We start from the raw sequence: 21,891 nt of genomic DNA, 5'->3' as shown, positions 1-21,891 counted from the left end.
CCCTCACCATGCCCGACATAGCTTAATCATCGCAGTGCCTGCCACAAAACAGAGGGCTCGGGCACACACACATTCCGTGCGGTGCTCACTTTTAAACAAAAAAAACATCACCACTTCCAACCTAAAGTCGAGACGGCGGGGTAGGGGCGAGAGAGAGAGCGAGGCGGGTTTGGAGTTTTGTCGGCTACCGAGGGGGCTGGGCTGGCTTGCGGCTGGCTTGCGGGAGTGGGGCCCGGTGGGAGGAGGCAAGGGAGGAACCTTGCTCTCTCGACAGTCTCTCCACCCGTGCCCCTCTTCCTCCATCTCCTCCCTCTCCTGTCCTCCACCCTCGCCCCGTGAGCTTTTGTTCAGCTGCACTTGACCGAACACGCTCACTCTGCTCGGCAGTCTCGCCACACCCCCCTCCCTCCCCCAGTTGTCCAACAAACCAGAGAGCCAACTCTGATCTCTCTCTCTCTCATCTCTCGTCTCGCTAGCTCACTCTTCTCACGCGCGCAAGCAAGACAACCCCAAGCAGCGACCATGGAGGCCATCAAGAAGAAGATGCAGATGCTGAAGCTGGATAAGGAGAATGCCATCGAGAGGGCCGAGCAGGCTGAGGCAGACAAGAAAGCGGCGGAGGAGAAAGCTCGCCAGGTGGGTTAGTTGCGATGTCCCGTGGGTTCGCGTCCGGCACCAGGTGCTGAAGCGCACACCGAGAGACCCAGCCCTTATTGCCACTGCAGCGGCTAGTACCGCAGACTGATGGTGCATTTTCATACGGGAAGGTGTTCCGTCATTTTCTGACGGGCAGGGAGGGGTCGAGTGCAGAGTTGCCTCGCGCAGGCGAATAAGAGGGGGGGGGGGGGGCAGTGTTTGCTGTCCGTTAAGAGAATTAGATCCACCCGTCAGTCAAGCCACGCGCGCGTGCGTAATTGTGTGAGCGTGTTCGTGCGCACGTGGCCGGGTGACACCGCGTCGCTGCACGGCATCGCGAAGCGGCGAATGCAAGCGGCTCAGCGAGCCGCGCTGCCAAGGATCTATACTGCACTGCAGTGGAGTCGCGTGAACACGTGCGCAACGACGCACCCGTTGCGTGCGTGTGATCACAAGCGTGTTGATGGAGGAGACTCAACTGCGCAAATCGGGAATTTGGGTGGTTGCTCATCCCAGCGGGTAGCTCCGAGCATCTTGCGGAAATTCCACATTTACCCCAGTTATCCCTTATAATACGGGCACGATATACTGTACAAACAGTTTACAGTATATATTCCCGTAAAAGTACATCGATAGGTGATATAGAGGTGCGTAACCTGCACTGGATTCTATATACGCAAATTGCACGGACAGTATTATAAATGGGAGATGCGGTAGTGCGGTGGGTATCTCACAGCGCTATGGAGCCAAGTTCGATCCCTGGCCACGGCTAACAATCAAGTGACGAGTAATCATTTGAATCGGGGCCAGCCCCTTGCACCACACCTCACCAGTTCCGCACTGCCCAGCCAGCGGTGGTGAAGTATGGTGAAGAAACCCCCACTCCTCCTCCCCCCCCCCCATAAACAACACGGCGTGTCGTGGGGCCTTCATTCAGCCGTCTGGACTGCTAACTAACAAATTAATGAAAAAAAATCAAAGAGCAGATGTCACAGAGAGGAAAGGAATTCCCGGAACGTTTCGGCCCGGGAATTCTCTCTGATTTAAGAGAGATCACAGAGAAGGCGCAATTCGGCCGGATCGTGAAACGACGCCGTTGTGTGTGCTAGAGATGAAGAGCGGGTGAGTTCACGTCCCTCAATTCAACTGTCGCAGTCATCACGAGAGGCGATTGCTAAAATCGGCTTGAGAATGAGCCCCGTGGCGGGTTACGTTTCAGTACTGACCGTGGGGTTTTAAATCTACGTGATGAAATAGCGCAAACCTCGGAAGTTATGATGCATGGCAATGTATGCCTTGTCTGACTACAAAAGTTAACGGGATATTAAAATATGTATCAGTGTGTTTCACCACAACTAGACCATGACGAGTACAAATCCCGGTGAAGGAGGCGATAAAATCAAGATAGTACATCTTTGTTGGAAGTGAGCATTGGTCGCAATGTGGGCATACTGGTCCCGTCATAAGAATGTCGAATTTCCACCAAACTTGGCTCAGAGTCGCGAACGAAGATGAGTAGCAAGGCACGTTAACATTGCAGTCGCCTGCTTGCCTGTGCTTTTCCTCGAAAATTAATTTTAAAAAAATGTCAATCCGTTCACGACAGTGTTGTGGTGTGAATAGACCAGCGGCATGGTAATCGAAGTAGGCAGAGGGAGGCGAACTCATGCGGAAACTCTCACGTTGTGCATGACTGCGCCGAGCAAAGTTGGCCGGACAGCATGAGGGCTAAAGCAAATAGGAGGGCAACTTTAGTCAAAACATGGACCCCCCCCGCCCCTTCTCCCACTCAGCTCTTCCATCACTTTAGCCACATACAGCTCCTTCATTCGCTACCAGCTGCTGCTTAGACTCTTCACTGTCATCAGAAATATCAATAAGCAGTGGAGCTGAGGCACAGCGGTTAGCACACTGCACCCTGAACGTCAGTCTGATTTTGGGCCAGAGTTCACTCGCATCCGTGGCGAGTGGCATGCCAACTGGTCCTGGGTTACCCCCGTTACTAACTCGTACTGACCAGCGTGGTGAAGTATGTTCAAATGATCGCCATGGCCGATATGATGAGGGAAGGCCTTTTTTTCCAGTCGTGGATTGGAAAAGGATTGTAATGTAATTGATAGAGCATTAATGCAATGGAAAAGGTAATGAAACGTTTATATTTCTAAGTTAAATAACACAGACCACTGCTTAATATTGTTTATGAACTGTGAACACTATTGCTCTTAATGTACTATTTTCGTAAAGAGCATTCAAAAGCATAGATTTATCTTTGCTCAAATGCGCAGGAGGGTGGAACTCATCTATCTTGGTGGGCCTGAGCCAGTGGTGGAAGTTCCACATTCTCATGGTGAAGGCCAGTCTATTAATATATTTGTGATTGTTCACATTATGATCTTAATAGTTATGGAGGGATTGGATCATGCCATAAGAATGTGAAATGTCTACCACTGATTTAGATCCGCAAATGGTAATGAGCGCTGCCCGTCCTAACTTCAGCGAGATGGGGATATTTGGGCAGCGATCTTTGACGTTCACAATAAAAATAATAATAGTTTTACTGATGAAATGATGGTAAAGTTGCTGTACACAGTGCAGCAATTTTATCAATACTCTAAATTATTTAAGCCAAATAAAATACTATTAGGAAGACTAGTTTATTTTATTACATCTACAATAAATATAGTATGCAATCATACTGTCCCATTCAATATACATTCATTTATCTTTCCAACATTTAAAAATACATCTCAGAACACTGATGAAAATATATATTTCTTGGGAAGTGCCAGAACATTATTAATGTGTTAATACTATTTGTACTGTCTACTCTTACATTATTCGTGTCTCTATTACTTCCAATGTCTACATTTAAACATTCTTATCACCCAATCTGGCCAGGTGGTGCAGTGATTAAGAGCATTGGTCAAATGGAAAGCTTGCAAATTCAGGGCTCGGCTCAGCCTGTTAACTGTCCAGGGTCGATAAATATTAGTACCACTTTATGGGCCAGTCATGAATGACCTTCCTGTGAATAAACTAACCTCCGCCATGGGAATGTGGAATTTCCAGTAACTGGTGCTGGCCTCCCGACGGAAATGAGTGCCCCCCAAAGTTCCTTTGCGTGTGGAAACGCTATTCAGTATGGCTTACGCCTTCGAAAGGCACTCACATAGCGTTGTTAGATTTTTTGGCATTTTGAGCAAATGTGTTTTTATTTCACAGTGCAAAATTAAGCCAGAGTCGTCCCTGTGTTGCCTCATCGTGCCTCGCAGATGGAGGATGAGTTGCTGGGTCTGCACAAGAAACTCAAAGGTACAGAGGATGAGCTGGACAAGTACTCAGAGGCGCTCAAGGATGCCCAGGAAAAGCTGGAAGTGGCCGAGAAGAAGGCTGCAGATGTAAGCAACAACATCGCGATATTGCATGCAATGCAGCCACAATTGTACTGCACACACACACGTGCGCGAAATAACTACTGCCACACAGAGCACGACATGACGATCGTACACACCTCACTGCCACAGCCACGCCCAGTCACGACCACAATGCCCACAATGCCACCACACACAACACCACCGCAAACAAGAACTGAAATCAGCAAAAACAAGAGGGGTGCTTAGGGTGGGCCCTGTACCACCAAATGTCCCTTTGGCCCATCCAAAGAGGCATTCCTCAGATTTTTGTCACTATTTTGGTGGCCCACACAAAAGTTCGACTGGCCCCCCATCTGAGAGGAGCTGGATCTGGGTCTGATCTTGACCCTGCTACTTGGCACACTTTACGTAAGCCATTCTTCTCCTTTCATTTGAAAGGCAGGTGTCATTCATATGAATTATCCATTTACCCATCAAGGTCTTGCTGTGCCTCAAGAGCCATTCTCAGATGGGTCTTCCTATGGAGTGTTTGGTTAATTGCTTATTTGAGGACTTTCACTTGTAAAAAACACATAAGGACACACAATTGTAAACCATTGAAATGCCACTTACACAGATCAAAAACATGGATTATAATGGGCTCTCAACTGACATAGTAAAATATCTCAAACCAGTTTGAATTGTCATCTCATGCATATTATATTGTATTCGATTGTGTTTAACTAGTAGAAATAAATGTCATTGCTTCACTGTTGGATGCAAAGATTGCCAGAGCCAAGTCACCTACCCAATCACTCATTGGCGTGTCGTGACACTGTCTAACGAACAACGGTGCCATTGCACTGGCCTGCCCATGTAACGAGATCAGTTGCAACGATACTTGCAGTTGCTATGCGATTCTGGGGATAGGGCCGAATCTCATGAATGACACATTCATACGCGAAGCCACATTCAAATATTCAGGCCAAGGGGAGAAAAAAAAACACTTCTGGGGCTTAGGCACTGCATTCAGTCCATCCTTCTCACGTTTACCATTAGTCATATACATAAGTATATATGTAACACTGCACACTGGGTAAGTGTGACACAGTTGCATTGGCCATATAATAGATGGCAGACAGTCACTGTATACATTTTATGCGCATGCTTGCACCAGTCGCACCTAAATGACGGCAAATCTAAATCATCGGAACGAATGATAACACCGCATTAAACACATTTTTGCTCATTATTTCGCTTTCTGGAAAGCCGCGGTATTCTTTTCGAGGAATGGCCCTCGATTCGCGTCAAATTCAACGTGGTGAGCTTGAAAACGAATGAGATGAAAACGCTCGGCTGTGGAACGCCCTGGGACCCCCCCCCCCCCCCCCCCGAGGCCTGAAGTTCTTCACCCAGGTTCATTCACAGCCAGACATCATGCGCAGGTCCCTGGACAAAATCAGCCGCAATGCCATCAATGATGTACGAGCCAGTGGAAGGTTCACTGGATTGTTTTTTTTAATCTCGTAAACGTCACGCGTTCACCGACACCGGCTCACTTGAACAACTTCAGCAGGAGATGAGGAAGCTATTTCATGTGCACTTCATCTCGGTTGTAAAAGACAGCTGCTTTGATGCCCAGCAGCCACCCACAAGGGTAATGTTGGCAACAACTTTACATGCGTGGCGCGTAGTGCGAAGACGGGCATGCGTTTGTAACACCACCCGCTGTTTCCGTGGATGGAAAGCCACGGCCGACCGTGCCGTCATGACACGAACGTGTCTCACGAGCTCACTATATTTGTCTAATCGCGTAAAAGCCAATGAACGCACTGCACGCCTGCATACAAAAACACCCAGCCACCTGGTGTCAAAACTTTTTCCTGTCTCTCCCCTTGCTCAACTCAGACTTGATGAGCCAACTCACCTTTAGATGAGTACTTGATGTGTAATCATTGGCACTTGGGTGCTGTGATTTCCTTAATATATGCTGATATCAAAGACAAAGATCCCTAGTATAGCCTTTAATAGACTGTTGGAGCAAGTGCTGTTAGCGAGCACCCATGAAGACCGAGATGGTACCTGAGGAGGTTGGTGGCCAGTACCACGCCCGACTGCTTTTGTCTCCCTCGTGGCGATATTTACACTCCATACCAGGTACTCATTTGAGGCTGAGTCGACTTAGGGGAGGCCCAGGTCCAGTTCAGAAATTCGTCACCCGTGTTGGCTGTGAGTGGGAATTCGAACCCTGGTCGCCAGGTTCGTAGTGTAGCACACTCACCACTAAACTACCGCTCCCCAAGTCGTGTCAGTGCCCATTGAGTAATGGCTCTTTGTTGAGATAATGTGCTTAAAATAGTTCCTAAATGATAGCTTGTAGTAAAAATAAAAATAAAGTTGTGTTCATGCGTAACGTGCCAATTGATGTCAAAGTTGCCACCCTGCTGTGATGTTGCAGGCATTCTCCCGCTGTCCCGGTGTATGGGTGAATCACATGAATACAATTTTGATTAGCACATAGCGTCGAAATATAGAGTCCTCTCTAGATGTCGTACAGACGTGACGGGATTTCAAACATCAGGAGAGTGTGGTAAGGAATAACTTGATCAATCGGCTCCATGTGAATTCTAACCAAAAGCTAGAGGTCAATGCTTTGAGCCAATGATTCAATTACTGCAGCTGCCTGGTTACTTTATCCTGGTAATTATTAAAGTGCGCTGCCTGGCATACAGTGAATGTTGAGTTTACGTGTTGAACTTCTTTCGCACCGTATATAGCCAGCCATGCTAATCGGGGGTACGGGAGAAGGGCAAAAAATGTAACACAAAATGCAGTTCGAAATAATTAGTTTTCCATTTAGATTTAGAAGTGCATAGCTCCAGTGGTTTCCTAATATCGGAAGAGCGTTCCAGACGGCCGCAGAAGTAAATCTTAAAACGTGCGATGCAGAAACTGTCTTTGTTCGATGGTTTGCCAAAAGCAACTGCGAGGATGATATTGAAATAATTACAAGGGTCTGCTGTTTTGTGGTGATATCAGAGCCTAAGTTTGATATATAATCTTAATCATTACTAAATATTGTGGGAGGGAATTATCCAATGTGATTATAGTCATCAAGTCTCTTTGGCATGAAAGATCATGACTGGGTGGGTTCTTATCCGATTAATTAGATGATGATAATTTATAAGATATCAAAATCTAGAAATTGACCCGGGGGGGAGGGGGGGGGATGTAGCAAAATTAATATTCAATAGCCTCATGAATCTGAATGTAAAAAAAACAATATAGATATGCATGCAGTAGGAGCAGCACAAAAGAGGGCGTGACCTACAATAGCGCGGCTCTTGATAGGAAGTTGAAAGAACAGACAATATTATTTGTTTGGAACGCAGGATATAGAGATATTATTTTAGCAGGCATGATGCAAAAGAACATAGCGAACTTTTTTTTTTTACCAAGAAAGGCCCACTGAGCTATCTAGCACTTTTTCAGAAGCGACCTGGCCACAAATGATAGCTCAACGAAGTGGCTGATCACGTGGAAATTTATAGCAGCCAAATACTCTAAACGCGTGTTTTTCAAATGTGGAGGGGGAAACCGCAGGACGCAAAGAAAAATCCACGCGACCACGGGGGAGAAAATGCAAACTCCAAATATATAAGCGTCATGGGTCGGAATCGAACCCACGACCTCCTGTATACAAGGCGAGGTAGTTAACATCTTTCCACCCGTGGAGCCAATGGCATGCTGTGCACAGATAGTGAACAGATATAGTCAATGGAAGGGCCTTAATAAGGACAGGTGTAAATCGGTCCCCTTTTGTTCGTTTGAGTCGTGATGATATAAATAAACGTATGAATGCGTCCCTGTGTGTGTGTCGTGAGGGCGTGCTTTCCGCATGCATGTGTTTTACACACCGCGCGCCGCAGCGCTCCCGGATAATTAACATGCTTGTTCAGCAGGGCAGCACTTTGCAGCCAAGGTCACTGCTTCGGGCACAGCGTAACAGGGCAGGAATAACACCACGAACAGTGCAGTCACATATTGCCCCGTGCATGGATGGACCCAATCGTACGAATGTAGAATTGACAACATCGTTTTATCCTCCTTTCGGCTCGAGACGCGCACGTCCCGACATATCGTTATCCGATGTGTTGTCGGGCGATGCGGCGCGTTGTTTTCGTCGCGTTTGGCTGAAGAGTTTGGCTGCACGTCTTCAGCAAGTGAGAGCGATACAGCTCCACCGCAAGACAAACGTCCCCCGTATAGCCCTAACAGACTGTTGGGGGCAAGTGCTGTTAGCGAGCACCTATGGAAGGTCGGCACGGCACACGAGGGGGTGGGTGCCTGCAACCATGCCCGGCCGCCTTTGTCTCCCCAGTGGCGATGTTTACACACCGCACCAGGTGCTCATTTGAGACTGAGTCGACCTAGGGGAGGCCCAGGAACCGGTTCAGATAATCGTCACTGGTGTTGGCCGTGAGCGGGAATGGAACCCGGGTCGCTGAGTTCTAATCACAGCGCACTAACCGCCTACACCACCGCAGTGACCCACGCAGAATGCGACACGTGCCGCTGTTGTGCAGCGTCGAGACGCAGCTGTGTCTATGCGCCATTTAAATCCAAATTTCATTTCGTTATACATACGGTACATAAAAATCATACACATTCTGTGCATATCTATTATTGTCATCTTTGTACAACACATTCCACAACAATTACATATGTACCACAAACCCAGATTACATGAATTACTATAAAGCAAATTAGCGCGTAAAGGACAACAATAATAAATGATATAAAAAATTGAAAGGAGACAATCTGTTTAGATTTAAAACAAAATTTAAAAAAGATTTGGCCATAAATCTTTACAGATAAATGTTTTCATCGTTGTTTTGAATGCTGGCAAAGGAACTGTCTTCTCAGTTCCGAGGGAAGAGCATCTCGCAATCATGGATCTACAAAATAGAAGCATTTTCCTGATATGAAGTGCATTTATTACATATTTTCTCATTTTAAAGTATGCTACAGTCCCTTAATATTAAGCACTCCATATAAGTCTGTTCATATATCAACTATTTTCAAACTTTTCAACGTGTTAGTACGCTGCATTATGAAGTCAGACATTACAATTTAGTAAATCTAGATGGTCCTCTCTGTTCTGAATAAAGCCATTACCTCATAGGTTAAACTAATATTATTTTAACAAGGGAATAATGAGGACAAAGCTGGTGGAGTATCTTGGCTCATGCTTGTACACCACATCTAACACAGGCCCCTTGGTTATATATTTATTTATACTACAGTCGAATTGTGTAATACCTTATTTCACTGTCTGAGTAGAGTTACTAATCACGAATGAAAGTAGAAGAGGTATTTATATTTCATAATACATTAGTGTCTTCTTGCACAATTAATAGAGGGATACGGTATAACAAAACTCTCATCATGCTTGCACAAAAAGTTGATAAATGGTCATTTCATTGCGTGAAAATCACCAACCGGTGTGCAACAGGGACCCGGGCCACACGTGGCGGTTCTCACGAGGCTTCACGGGAATGCGCTCGCCTCCGGCTGATGCGTGTCATTAATTAGATGGTCACGAGACTCCCCCGTAGACTTCACGGACGAGTAACAGAGGCCCCATGCCCCATGCGTACCGCCCAGTGCCCAGTTTATTAAGCACGCTACAGTCACGGGTGACCTCTGAACCGCATCGCAGAGATGCGTTAAAAACGAATTCTTTGCGTTATGAATAGTTTTGTTTTTATGGCAAAAAAAAAACGTATTATAATATTAATGTTTTCTAATGATTGCTTGTTACCGTATATGAGTAGTACCACCCTGAGAGAGGTCGACAATGGCTGAGCAATGGAAAGACTGACCTCTGCCATAGGAATGTCACATTTCCAACCCTGGCTGAGGGTCACCAACAGAGAGCAGCACTGCTAATGGCAGCTATTAATGTACCAACAACAAAACATTCTCTCAAGATCTCAGGTTTTCAAAGTCCTGTAGTGAATTAAACAAATTCTGTCTCCAACGCAGTCAGTAAATTTTGTTCTCTTTCTCCACCTGCTTCTACTGCTTTGAGGAACGGGGACATTGCCTGGAATGTTAACTTTAAACATATCTTTCATGTCTTACCACCATTTCATGAAATTTGTGGTGAAGTATTTTCATCCTGATGTTTCACGAAGAGATGGTATTTATAGTTGACAAGTCAAGTAGATTATGTTAACATACAATCCAGCAACAGATGCCACATTTTTATTTAAGCGTGGAATTTAAATGTTCTACATTCCATGATACGATTGTAAAACACTATGCCAAGCTATCAGTTAAAACACATTATTCATAAGCAGGTGATAGATCATCACAACATAATTTGTTATATGCAGGTCAGTTCTAATTGATGCGTTTTCATAGTTTAGCCCATAATGATCTGCCCAGGTTAGATAAGCTATGGTTAGAGTCTTCGGATCTCACAGTCAGAAAGCTATACGTTCAAATCCCAGTTAGAGGTTGAGTATGCACATAATCCCTCCAGCTATGGTAAACCGAGTACCACTTTGTGGAAAATCAATAATGCTTGTCCGGTGGACACGATACTCTCTTCTGCCAAAGAATTATGAATTTCCACCGCTGGTTGAGGACAGTGAACATGATATGAGCACCACCACATTATCGTTTGAGCGTGCCTACCTATATATAAAGTGAGAGAGAGAGTGGTATGGAGGCAGTACTTAATTTGGAAATTCACAATGCTAGGGATTAGAACCGGAGTCTGCAGAATGCATACTTCAGCGTATTTTTATACTGTACGGGCGCAGCTGGATACCTCCCCAATGGCAGAATAAAAAAAAAACATTTTAGGAGCATTAACGTTTACGGTGCGAATAGTGGGGTGTGGGTCGAGGCTTGGAATGTGTCCACATTCGCACATGCAGCCGCACACATTACATCAGCTCCTAACATTACCAGAATGACACCTGTAGGAGCACAGGTGGATTCATCAACAGCAGCTGAACCTCGCAGCGTGTAGCAGCAACAAAGTGTATTTTATATCAAAAGGCATTGTTGACCAGGTGTGGTAGCAATTCACAGGTGTGGAAGCAATACGTTTGAAACAACACACAAAGACGTATAAAAGGCAACCAGCCTTTGTGCATCATGCAAGAACCATCCGTGGTTACTGAAGAAGTGCATTGTGGTCCTCTCCTGTCTAACATCATCAAAATACATTTGAGCAAATGTGCCCGACCGACAAGCAGCAGTGATACAGACAAATGTAGACCAATCTTGATTTCAAGCTTTCGTGACTGCAGGAATCCATACTCTTCGGTTCTTTTAGTAAAGTCACGTGGGTAGAAAAAATAATAGATCACGACGTTTCGATCACAACACAAGCAACCGTCAGCAGTCCTCCTGCTGTGTTTGATTCACACCTGATGACGGTTGCTTGTGTTGCGATCGAAACGTCGTGATCTATTATTATTTTCTACCGACGTGACTTTACCGAAAGAACTGTAGACCAGATGCACCCTTACTGTGACTCATGAGTGCAGTTTAATCACAGATGCTCACTGTTACAAAGTCCGTCTCTGGGAGCTAAACATTTTTTTGAGTCCCCACCTCCACACTTGGCTTGGCTAATGCCAACATATAGTCGAACCTGTAGATGATGAGAAAGTCCCATCATTACAGAAAATATATATATGTGGATGCTGACCTAAGACAAGGGGACCACAATGCACTAATTCTGTAACTCCTGATGGTTTTTACATAATGCACAAAAGGCTGAGTGCTTTTTACACATTTTTGCGTGTTGTTTGAAACTTGGTTTACCGCACCTGCAGTATTTGTCTATTATGATGGAGCTTTCTTGCAATTTTATAGGTTCGATTGTGTTACTCATGCAGGCTGATATTATGCAGTGAGTTGATGGTGCCTAATCTGTGTGGGACAGCCAGGGAGTGAGGTGTCCGTAGCAGGCAGTACAGCAGGTATGTTTATTACTGTAATTAGTAAAATTTCCATTTCAGATCCCAGTTGAGGTTTGACTGAATGTCACCTCTAGTAGGATGATAAAGCTAGTACTGCTCTGTGGGAAGTCAGCAGATGTATTTGCACAGGGTGATTCGCCCACAACAAAGCTGGAAAGTGTACATTGAGTGACATCACATGATAAATACGATGTTATTTATGCATCCAACCACTTACACTTGAAATCCTGGTTTTATTCAGGATGGCTGCCGAGATGTGACTCAGGATCTGAACAGTGCAAGCTGACCGCTCTGATATGGTATCACAACAATTGGTATATATGATAGGTATTCTGTATTGCCTCTTTACCTTGGTCAAAGAGTTACATTAAGTATACAATAGCAAATGTTTTTATATTCTGAGCTTGATGATAATTACACCCTTTTACCGTGACACAGCTTCTCATCATTTGTCTACCAAGGCAGTTATCAGAGGTAACATATCACCAATAGCCATCATTCTCTCTTTACTGCTGTTCGTAATCTTCTCTGGCTGTATGGCACTGCCTTAACTGCTTGCAACTCACATGCACCTCCTAGTGTAGCCATTTCATCTCGTTAACGATCGTTAAATATCACGTTTATTAGTTGTGCAAAATTACTTAAGGACCCGCCCTCGTTCTCTGCAAGATTGATGTTTTTGTAGCTGCTGTGCTCAAACATCACGGATATCTTTTTTTTTAATAAAGCCAGATTACTGGCTAAACGGATAATCTGTGTAGCAACTCAAATCAACTCAAACTCTACGGTGGTGCCGTCCAGCTGCAATTCTGCCTTGAGTTGGCTCATCCCGCCAAAGCCACGCTGCTAGATTCCTCCAAATTCGCGGTTGCGTGATTGTTATGCTTTAAGTAGCTTTAAATAATGCAAATCATTAACCAACCATAATTCCAAAATTGCACTAATACACGGGGGATTAATGAGCTGGGTAGTGTTTTGCTTCACAATTGTGAATCGTAACACACTTGCCAGCATGACGAACAGCCTTCCATGTATGGTAAAGTATGTAAGCCACGGATGATGAAGAGGGCTCATGGCACACACCAGCGCTGCTATTAATTGTATCGTGGCCTCCGGTAGCCTGTGGAGCTGGCGTGTAATGCGCTGTCAAGGATGTGACCTCGACGAGCGTCCAACCCCCACAAAGGGGTTTGGGGAAGTGGGGGTTGGGTTGGCGGTGATTGTTGGAAGGGCCACCACAGCCTGGTGTATGAGGCCCCTAAAAGTGGCGTGGCCCGATAGGCAATGGGGATTGGGGCAGGTTTTTACGTGCCGCTTTACATCCACTGAACAGACGACTCTCTGTATAATGTGTATATATATACAACGTTGAAAAATAATGAGGGAAATGTTGACTAAGATTCAGCTTTAAATGTTCACCTATAACCTCGTGCGCATTAACTTCACTGAAGTTTGGCTCACCAATAAGTTAGCTCACCGATAACTTGGTGCAAATGTAACAACAAAGCGTTGGGTGATCTGCACTGGAAATCTTTAGCCCACTATGTGAATTGCACTGGTTCTATGGCAGGAACCAATCTATCCATATCATAACCACTGATGATTTCACATCTGATGAACCACTGTTGATATCACATTAAGTGATGGTCATCAGTTGAGTCTCAATTGTTGGATCCAAGCGGGATGACTGGGTTAAGTTGACCATGGCCAGGATCTTCACTTGTATTATTATTACTGCTACGCTTGTTTTGCCAGGAAATCCTCACAGTCTCATGACTCTATTTTAATGAGGGTCCTGCCAAATTTTCGCAGGTGACAATAGTTGCTATGTATAATCCCCAGTTCAGTAATTACGGATACATGACCAACCTTTCTTAACAACGAGCCCCATCCCAGCCTATAGTGCTTGTTTAGGCACAATACATTAATTGTGCTGAGCTACCAAGTATTTCAACTGTAAATTATCTAGTGTCACAAAAGTGACTCCAGCTACGTCAGACTGCCGTAAAACTGTGGCGACGCTACACACTACCATGACTAAAGAGTCAAACTTTGCCAAATCTGGGTATTGCTACAGCTGTTCCCAATGGTGTAGAGCTATTCTTATTGTTCTGTTCATACGATTTAGATACTCTAACGGCAAGGACAATAGAGCAATTTCATATTTCTTATAGAATATAATGATTTAAGCATTCAAAATTCGGAAATGTATGACCCTTTTTTTCATTTGTAAAGGCAAATCACACGGTGAATAAAGCAATACACAAGACCTGGGCTCATCACATTGGTCAATGCGAACTAGGGAATGCGATTGGTTTTAGTTCTGAACATTTTGTACTTTAAAAAAATATTCATATGAAATACGCTTTGGGTCTTTCGGTAAAACCACGAAGCTAGAAAAAAAATCACGACGTGAATTCCTGCAGTCACGAAAGCTTTAAGTCAAGATTTATTCATATGAAAGTTAAAACATTGTATATAATTTAAGCTGTCCAAGTGGTAATACGAGATTATAGGGAGATATCACTAGAGGGCAGCATCATAAGATTTTCTTGTTTAGCCATTTTTGTTGATGTTTCTGTTGCAACGAGAAAGGGGCCACGTTTGTTTAACATAGCCACTCATTTAAAGGCTTTTACATTTCATAAAACTTGGCCTTTGTTTCAGATTTCACATCTTTTATAGGCTAACCCCTTTTCTAAATTGGCTGTGTTTGTACATTCCTCGTGCTTTTCTCATACATACATACAGAACCCAGATTTTTTTTTATTCCCGTGGCAGAGTGCTTGGCACAAAATAGGAAATGTTATGAGTTAAAAACCCAGTCGGAGGTCCTCTCAGCCCATAATCCCACTGATGTCAGTAAAGTACTTTGTAAGAAGTCAATTGTGATTGTCCTCTAGAAAGAGCGGTATTCACGACAGGATTGTGGAATTGCCACCACTGGATCAGAACTTATTATGCTCATTTGAGTGGAGGTAAGGCATTGGTGTGACTTGTCCCATTGTTATTTTCATACTGGATTGTTGATGGTCCCTTAGTTTGGTATTGGGAACTGTGTGATTTAGCCTCGGCAGCATGAGCCCTGCCGTAAGAAATGATTGGTATATAAACCTTGGATCAGTCAGATGTGTATGTTTAGTAGAGATCAACGTGATGTTGGGTCTCAATTTTATACCACTTTAAAAAATGTTATAGTGTACACATTTTCTCAAAACTACCTTTTAGTCACACCAGCACACTCCAATACATACTCCACTCCAATAGAGTATACGTTACTCTAGCATATGGAATTTGATACACGTCCATAAATTCCGAGGAACTTTCTTTTTTTATAAAGTCTCTTTTATTTCCATAATTCCATGAAATTGTTTCATACTTCCACTAAACGGTATAGAATGTATTTGTTACAATCATACCATTGTAATATATATCCTTAACAATCATAAATGGGTTAATTGACCCTAATTAAACATCAAATATGAATTGAAATGTCATAATCGCGGATGTACCCAAAGACAGTAATGCAGTTGTGCACACAATATGGGCTCTATATGCGGATGCACAGTGCGTGCTCTGACGTGGATTGATGGTAAGTGGCCGCAGTGTTTCAGTGGAACGCGAGGAATGGCAAACACGGTGTCTGCAGGGGCTGTCGCAGAGCACGTAGTGGGTCTGTCTAAGTATAGTCTACACGCAGTTTGTGTGGGCCTTGGTCGTTAATCCGTTATGCCAATGGACAGGGTATCATGTTCCTGACGATAACCATACACCAAAGTATTCCGTACACATTTACACAGTGCATACATATCTAACAAGTGACAGTTGCTAAATCATGCAAGACACACAGTATTTAAAAAGAACAATTACGTATAAGCTATTATAAAACAAATCCATAATTGTGTATGATGATAAGCGATTGTGTTACCTAAAGGTGAGAAATGGATTGCCAATACACGATATGAACATATAATGTAATTATACTGCACAGTAATTGATGCAATGTAGGCAATTACAACTATTGCAATTTTTCATGTGAACATTGCGTCCACAATTTTGCTTATAAGTGCGTGTACTGAATGACAAGTTATATTCGGTACAAAAAATTGTTAGGTCTATGCATTCCAAACATTATGCCCTGTGTATATAGTTTATGTTTTATAAGCTAAAAAGAAACCCCACCTACAATGTAACTGGTGTTGGCCAAACATCCGAGTGCTAAAAGTTACATGCAACGTACACAATTGGATTTCACATAGCAACATCGTTAAGCTATCATTTGTGATCAGGTCGCTTCTGAAAAATAACCTATTAGCTTAGTGGGCTTTACCTGGTAAGATGAAAAAAGTAGTTTTATTTGCAATTTTTTAAGTGATGTTTTTACCTTTCCTATACTTTGCACGCCTATCGTGATTTTGTACTATTGTTGTAACGTTCTGACATGCCTGCCCCTCCTGCACAAACGGTCATCATCACCTGATGATGACCATTTGTTTGATATATATTTTATTATTTTATTGTTTCCTTTCAACGTGACTTTACCGAAAGAGCTAAGAATATAAACGAAATAATATAATTGAAACGAATTATTAGTGTTACTTTTTTGGCAGTGGTGAACAAACAAAAATAAAAACTCCACACATAGAGAGGCCAGAAAGATGAAGTGGATAAGAGTTGGAGACTGCACTTTTAGCCACGAGGTCTGATGAGAATGACATTTTAAAACAAATTCTGATTACCAGTTTTTAAATTGGCACGTGAAAAGTTACCTAATAGTAGCTCTATTGAGTAACAGATGACTCTTCAAATTATTAAAAAATATTCAATAAACGAATTTGTATTAAAGGTTATATTATAAAATGGTACTAGCAGAATGCATTGACAGATGATTTGTTTTTGTAAGTACAACGCACAATCCACTTAGCAATGCATTCCTGGTTCAAATTACCATTTCAGAAAAAGGAATTTAACTGCTCTACATTCACGAGGTGGAAAAAATCGTAGAAATAAAATGTGAGGTATACATAAATGAAACTCAAATAAATTAAATGAAACTAAACAAGCATAGGGCTTGTCGAGCATTAAATAATGTTTAAAGAGGGGTGTTCATTTTGTCATGCCCGCTGAACGGTATTCAATTTATATATCAGGTGGCCTTCTTTCTGGTCTCATTCCCATCATAGATTATGACAAGGCCACGCACTGACATGCCACTCATTTGCTATGAAGAAGGCTCATTGGCTATGTCACCTATTTTATGTTTTCCTTTTAAAGCAAGTGTCATTGAAAATAACATCACCCCCTACCACAAAAACTTGGCAGGATCTTCCTTAAAAACGGTCTTGGAACACAGTGAGGCTTTAATTTGTTAACAATCATCATAATAATGTAATTTTAATCCGACATTCCTATGCTGGACGCTAGTCTGTCCACAGGGCAACCACTGATGACTTCCCACTAGAGATCATTTCACCAGCACTGCGGGGGATGATGAGTGGAGTCACCTCGAATCTGGGTTTCAATGGCACATTGCGGTTATGTGACCACCATCCTGCCAACTGTATTATCCTACTTTTGGCAATACAGTCTTGAGAAGTAGCATAACCAAGAAGCCCGAATGCTAATTCTACTGACTGCCCGTGTGTGGGAAAAGTATTAATTTCCCTACCAACACTTTTGCCAACAGAAGTGGAGCGTGAGTCCAGTTAAAAGTTAAAATGTCTGACTGCTAAAATACTGTAGCATGTGGTGGGGCTCATCTCAATTGGTGGGCCTTAGTGCTATAAATTCCACATTTTTATGGTGGGGGTCAGTCTGCCTATATAATTGACACTGTTGATATTCTATGAAGTAGAACACATTTACAGATTCAAAATACATGGCTAATACATGTGTAGTGTTGTTCAACACGGAGGCACACACTCTGGACTGGGAGGCAACACTTTTATTTAACAACTTCCCTAGCGGGTAACACTGAACGTAACTCGGGTTCTATAGTAGGTGATGTGGCTATGTGAGTCTATAGTAGGTGATGTGGCTATGTGAGTCTATAGTAGGTGATGTGGCTATGTGAGTCTATAGTAGGTGACGTGGCTCACTATGTGAGTAGCGAGTTAACTCGAAACGAAGACCCAGAGACGACGAGACGCGGGACCTAGGCTTGATTCCACAGACGAGCCAATAACACTATCGCGACTGCCCCTTTTGTGCTCCTGGGCGTGGCCTCGCCCCGCCTTCGGCCATGCCCCCTTCGAGACCTTTCCTGAAGGATCTCGACCGAGCATCACGTGCCCCACTCAGGCTACCATGTCCTCACTTGCCCTCTCTCGGGCCATCACCAAGACTATGCCCCCTAGGGCTGGCTGACATGCCGTACTTACTCTGGTGCTAGAGAGAGGCTCCAGACGCACAGTAGCACTACTGTAACAGTTGCTGGCGCGAACACCCTAGTGACAATTTAACACGTAAGGGTATGGATTCCAACATTTATGTCACTACACATGTACAAAAATCACAACGCAGATCGTTTTTTCTCAAGTGAAGATTACATCTTACCACTGAATTGTATCTGTGTCCTCACCTTTCCAACCCACACACAAACAATACTTTACAAAGAAATTGCTCAAATATCCCAAGCAGAAAAAAATGTCATAATCATGACTTTACTGAATAGAGGCCTCTATTACGATTACAATTTTGATTCATTTTGCGTATAAATGCAATTGCCTCTCAATATATTGTTATAAATATATAACCATTCATGTATGTGCATATAACCTGTAGAATTGCCTTTAACCAAATAACCATTATGCCTGATGCTATCAGGCTTCACCCTGGTTTGTACTTTAATGGGTGACACCAGGGTTTGCCAAGTATTGAAGGCGTGGAGCTGTAGGGTGGCCAGGAGATGGCAGTGCTGAGTGTTACCACCCCCTTGTATGTGTCGGTGTGTTTTGTCTGGGTGCTCCAGATTCATTCCACATGCCAACCACTCACACATGGAATTGGCCAAACATTCCAATACAGGACCCTCATGAAAAATTGTCTTGAGACTCAGTGATGCTCTGGGTAAATAATCGGAACGGTATTATTATTATTAGAGCACTCTAAGTGTAACGTTAAGCAAATTACACTACTATATTTGGAAGTTAATGAGATTACAACATAAACCATTGATCTAGGAAACGAATTTCTTTATAAATGTTTTTTGTGTTTAGTTTGTTGTCCTTCGCCCACACCTCCGATTATCACGGTTGGCTACTTACGGTGTGAAAGAAGTTCAAAAACGTACGTACATAGAAATACACTGGAACCCTTTCAATTATATCGTGCAAAGTCAAAAGGTGGATTCATGTCTTGATGGGAACGTGCTTCGAGCCACCAGGTGGCAGCCTCTGGTCAAATGACGCAATTCCTTTGTGGGACGGGGAGTCCAGTTTTGTAACTCGATCCCTGGGTCTCCTATGAGTTTCCGATGAGACAGTGGAATTTAGTGGATTGTTATAAGGCTCAATTCGAATTGCACGTGTAAGAATATGTTTTCAATGTCTGATCATTATATGCGTAGATATGCTAATGCATCATTACTCTTATACTAATGGAGCAAACACAATTATAGAAGTTAGTTCGGGACATAAAAAAGATAAACAAAACAAGTTGCTAAAAATGAGAAAAAGGAGAATTGATTATTGAATTGAGTCGTGGCCTCAAATTGTCACAAATGATTCAATCGCAGGGGGAATGGGGGAGGTGTATCATTATGATTAGTGAGCTCACAATACATGCATAAACTTGCAGGTGTAAAATATTTTGCCATTTATATATCTTATATGTAATGGTTGAATGTCATTCCTATGGCCAGAGGCTGCAACATTCAACGCTATATTAATCTTAATTTAATTAAGATCCTGAATCATGACATATCGTCAACTTACCAGGGGGTGACATTCTTCCATCCCAAGTAGAAATGACTCTTATCACGCTCATAAACATTTGTTATCTTTCTTTTTCATTCGTTAAATTGATATGTTAATAAAAATACATATCCTTGCAACATCAGGATGTAAAATTTATCCTGGTATTATGTGGCATATTTTTTAAAGGGGGTAAACATATTTAATATTACTATCATTTATTTTCCAAACATGTTTCACTTGAATAAACAGCAGTTACTAATGCAAATAAAATGTTTAATTGGAAAACCAGTGATATTGTCCAGAGGGAAAACTTGAAGCTGTGAAGAATGTCATGACTGAATTTAATATTAACATACATCAACATAGATTTTGATTTAAAGCTTTCATGACTGCAGGGATTCATATTCTTGGTTCTTTCGGTAAAGTCACGTAGAAGGGAAACAATAAAATAATACAAATATAAAATAATACAATTTTCACGACGTTTCGACTGCAACACAATAAATCATCATCACACCTTGTGTTGCAGTCGAAACGTCGTGAGAATTTTATTGTTTCATATTTTTATTATTTTGTTTCCCTTCTACGTGACTTTACCGAAGGAACCAAGAATATCAACATACATGTATATTTCAGTTAAATTTAGTCATGAAAATTCTTAAGAACTTCATTGGCACGTTTCAATACATTGGCATGTATCAATAATATATTTATACTCTTTGGTTCTTTCGGTAAAGTCACATAGCTAGAAAAAATAATAGATCAAGACGTTTCGATCGCAACACAAGCAACCGTCATCAGGTGTGGTGAAACAAACACAGCAGGAGGACTGCTGACCTAGTCGGACTGACATAGTCAGCAGTCCTCCTCGTGATCTATTATTTTTTTCTACCTACGTGACTTTACCCAAAGAACCAAAGAGTATGGATTCCTGCAGTCACGAAAGCTTAAAATTAATAATAAATTTGTAAACGTGACAATCTTGTTGGGTATTTGAGAATTTTGGCATGAAACTACTATGTGGTCAAACCCCAAATTCAATATAGATTATACCTCAATGTGTTCCCATTACAAGGACGTAAATCTTCATGTATTGCACCACAATGGTCATTATATGGCTGAGCAGCAGAGCTACCTGCCATGGTTAACTTTGTCCATCTCCCCTCCTGGCTCAATTAAATAGGTGCACTACTCCAGAACTGTGTCGCCAGTCAAAGAAGTTGTTTTGAGGAAGACCTGCACATCAATGCACAATGTACACAACCTCGTGGCCACCAAGAAAGATGTGCATCCAAAGCTAGACTAAGGATGGGGACATTTAATTTGTATGCTATACAGGATATTTTATGCAATGTAAGTGCAGTATACCCATTTTTCTTCTAAATGTGGGATAATATACTGCACAGCGCCTATTTGTGTTGAAGAACCCCACAAAAATGTAACCGCAAAAAAAAGAAAATCGTATCCCCGAAGCACAAAATTGTAACAGCATGCAAAGGAATTCGGACTTGTGTTAGCTGTGTCTCCACACGCCAGCGAGGTCTGATTCATGTAGAACTGTGCTGTATGGTAGCTATGGCACAACAGCATTGGATTGTGTGTTCTAGATCTAGTTCATGATGTTTGGTGATTTCAGTGAGATTTAGAACAGAAAATCACTCAATATAAATACCATGACAAGCTGTAAAGGGGAAAAATGTGGTCTTCTTATAGCAGGGGTTTGTTAATAAAAAAATAACACACTATACCATTTTGAAGATACACTATATCTTTGAAATGAAAAGGTGTAGAATGTTCAGAATATACAGGCAGATATTCTCACATTTTATATGCGAGTCTGGGGCAATGTCAGCCAGGAGGCTCTGTAATGAACTCATATATACAGCTGGAAAACGGCAATGCCCTGGGTAATATGTGCTAACTTGCACCTGCGAAAATAAAGCTCATATAGAGGGAATTCTTTGTTAATTATTGTGCAAG

The 21,891-nt window shown here is 42.7% G+C and overlaps 1 protein-coding gene across 10 annotated transcripts in view; it reads left to right on the top strand.

The window, feature by feature from the left end:
• Positions 1-294: 294 nt before the first annotated feature.
• Positions 295-21,891, top strand: part of LOC116957900 (tropomyosin alpha-3 chain) — a 59,610-nt gene continuing 38,013 nt past the window's right edge. For 3 of the 10 annotated variants that reach the window (XM_032980659.2, XM_032980731.2, XM_032980592.2), the window contains exons 1-2: positions 299-636; positions 3,909-4,034. In XM_032980659.2, the coding sequence (XP_032836550.1) occupies positions 523-636; positions 3,909-4,034 (240 nt within the window). In that variant the 5' untranslated portion in view covers positions 299-522. Of the gene's footprint in view, positions 637-3,908; positions 4,035-21,891 lie in introns of all 10 variants that reach the window. The other 7 variants (XM_032980877.2, XM_032980938.2, XM_076065805.1 and 4 more) reach the window with 6 other exon arrangements.

The sequence above is a fragment of the Petromyzon marinus genome, chromosome 1 (genome assembly GCF_048934315.1).
Source record: "Petromyzon marinus isolate PM22_M1 ecotype Great Lakes invasive population chromosome 1, UKy_Petmar_22M1.pri1.0, whole genome shotgun sequence".
Lineage (NCBI taxonomy): Eukaryota > Metazoa > Chordata > Hyperoartia > Petromyzontiformes > Petromyzontidae > Petromyzon > Petromyzon marinus.
This window is presented reverse-complemented; position numbering and strand designations above follow the sequence as displayed.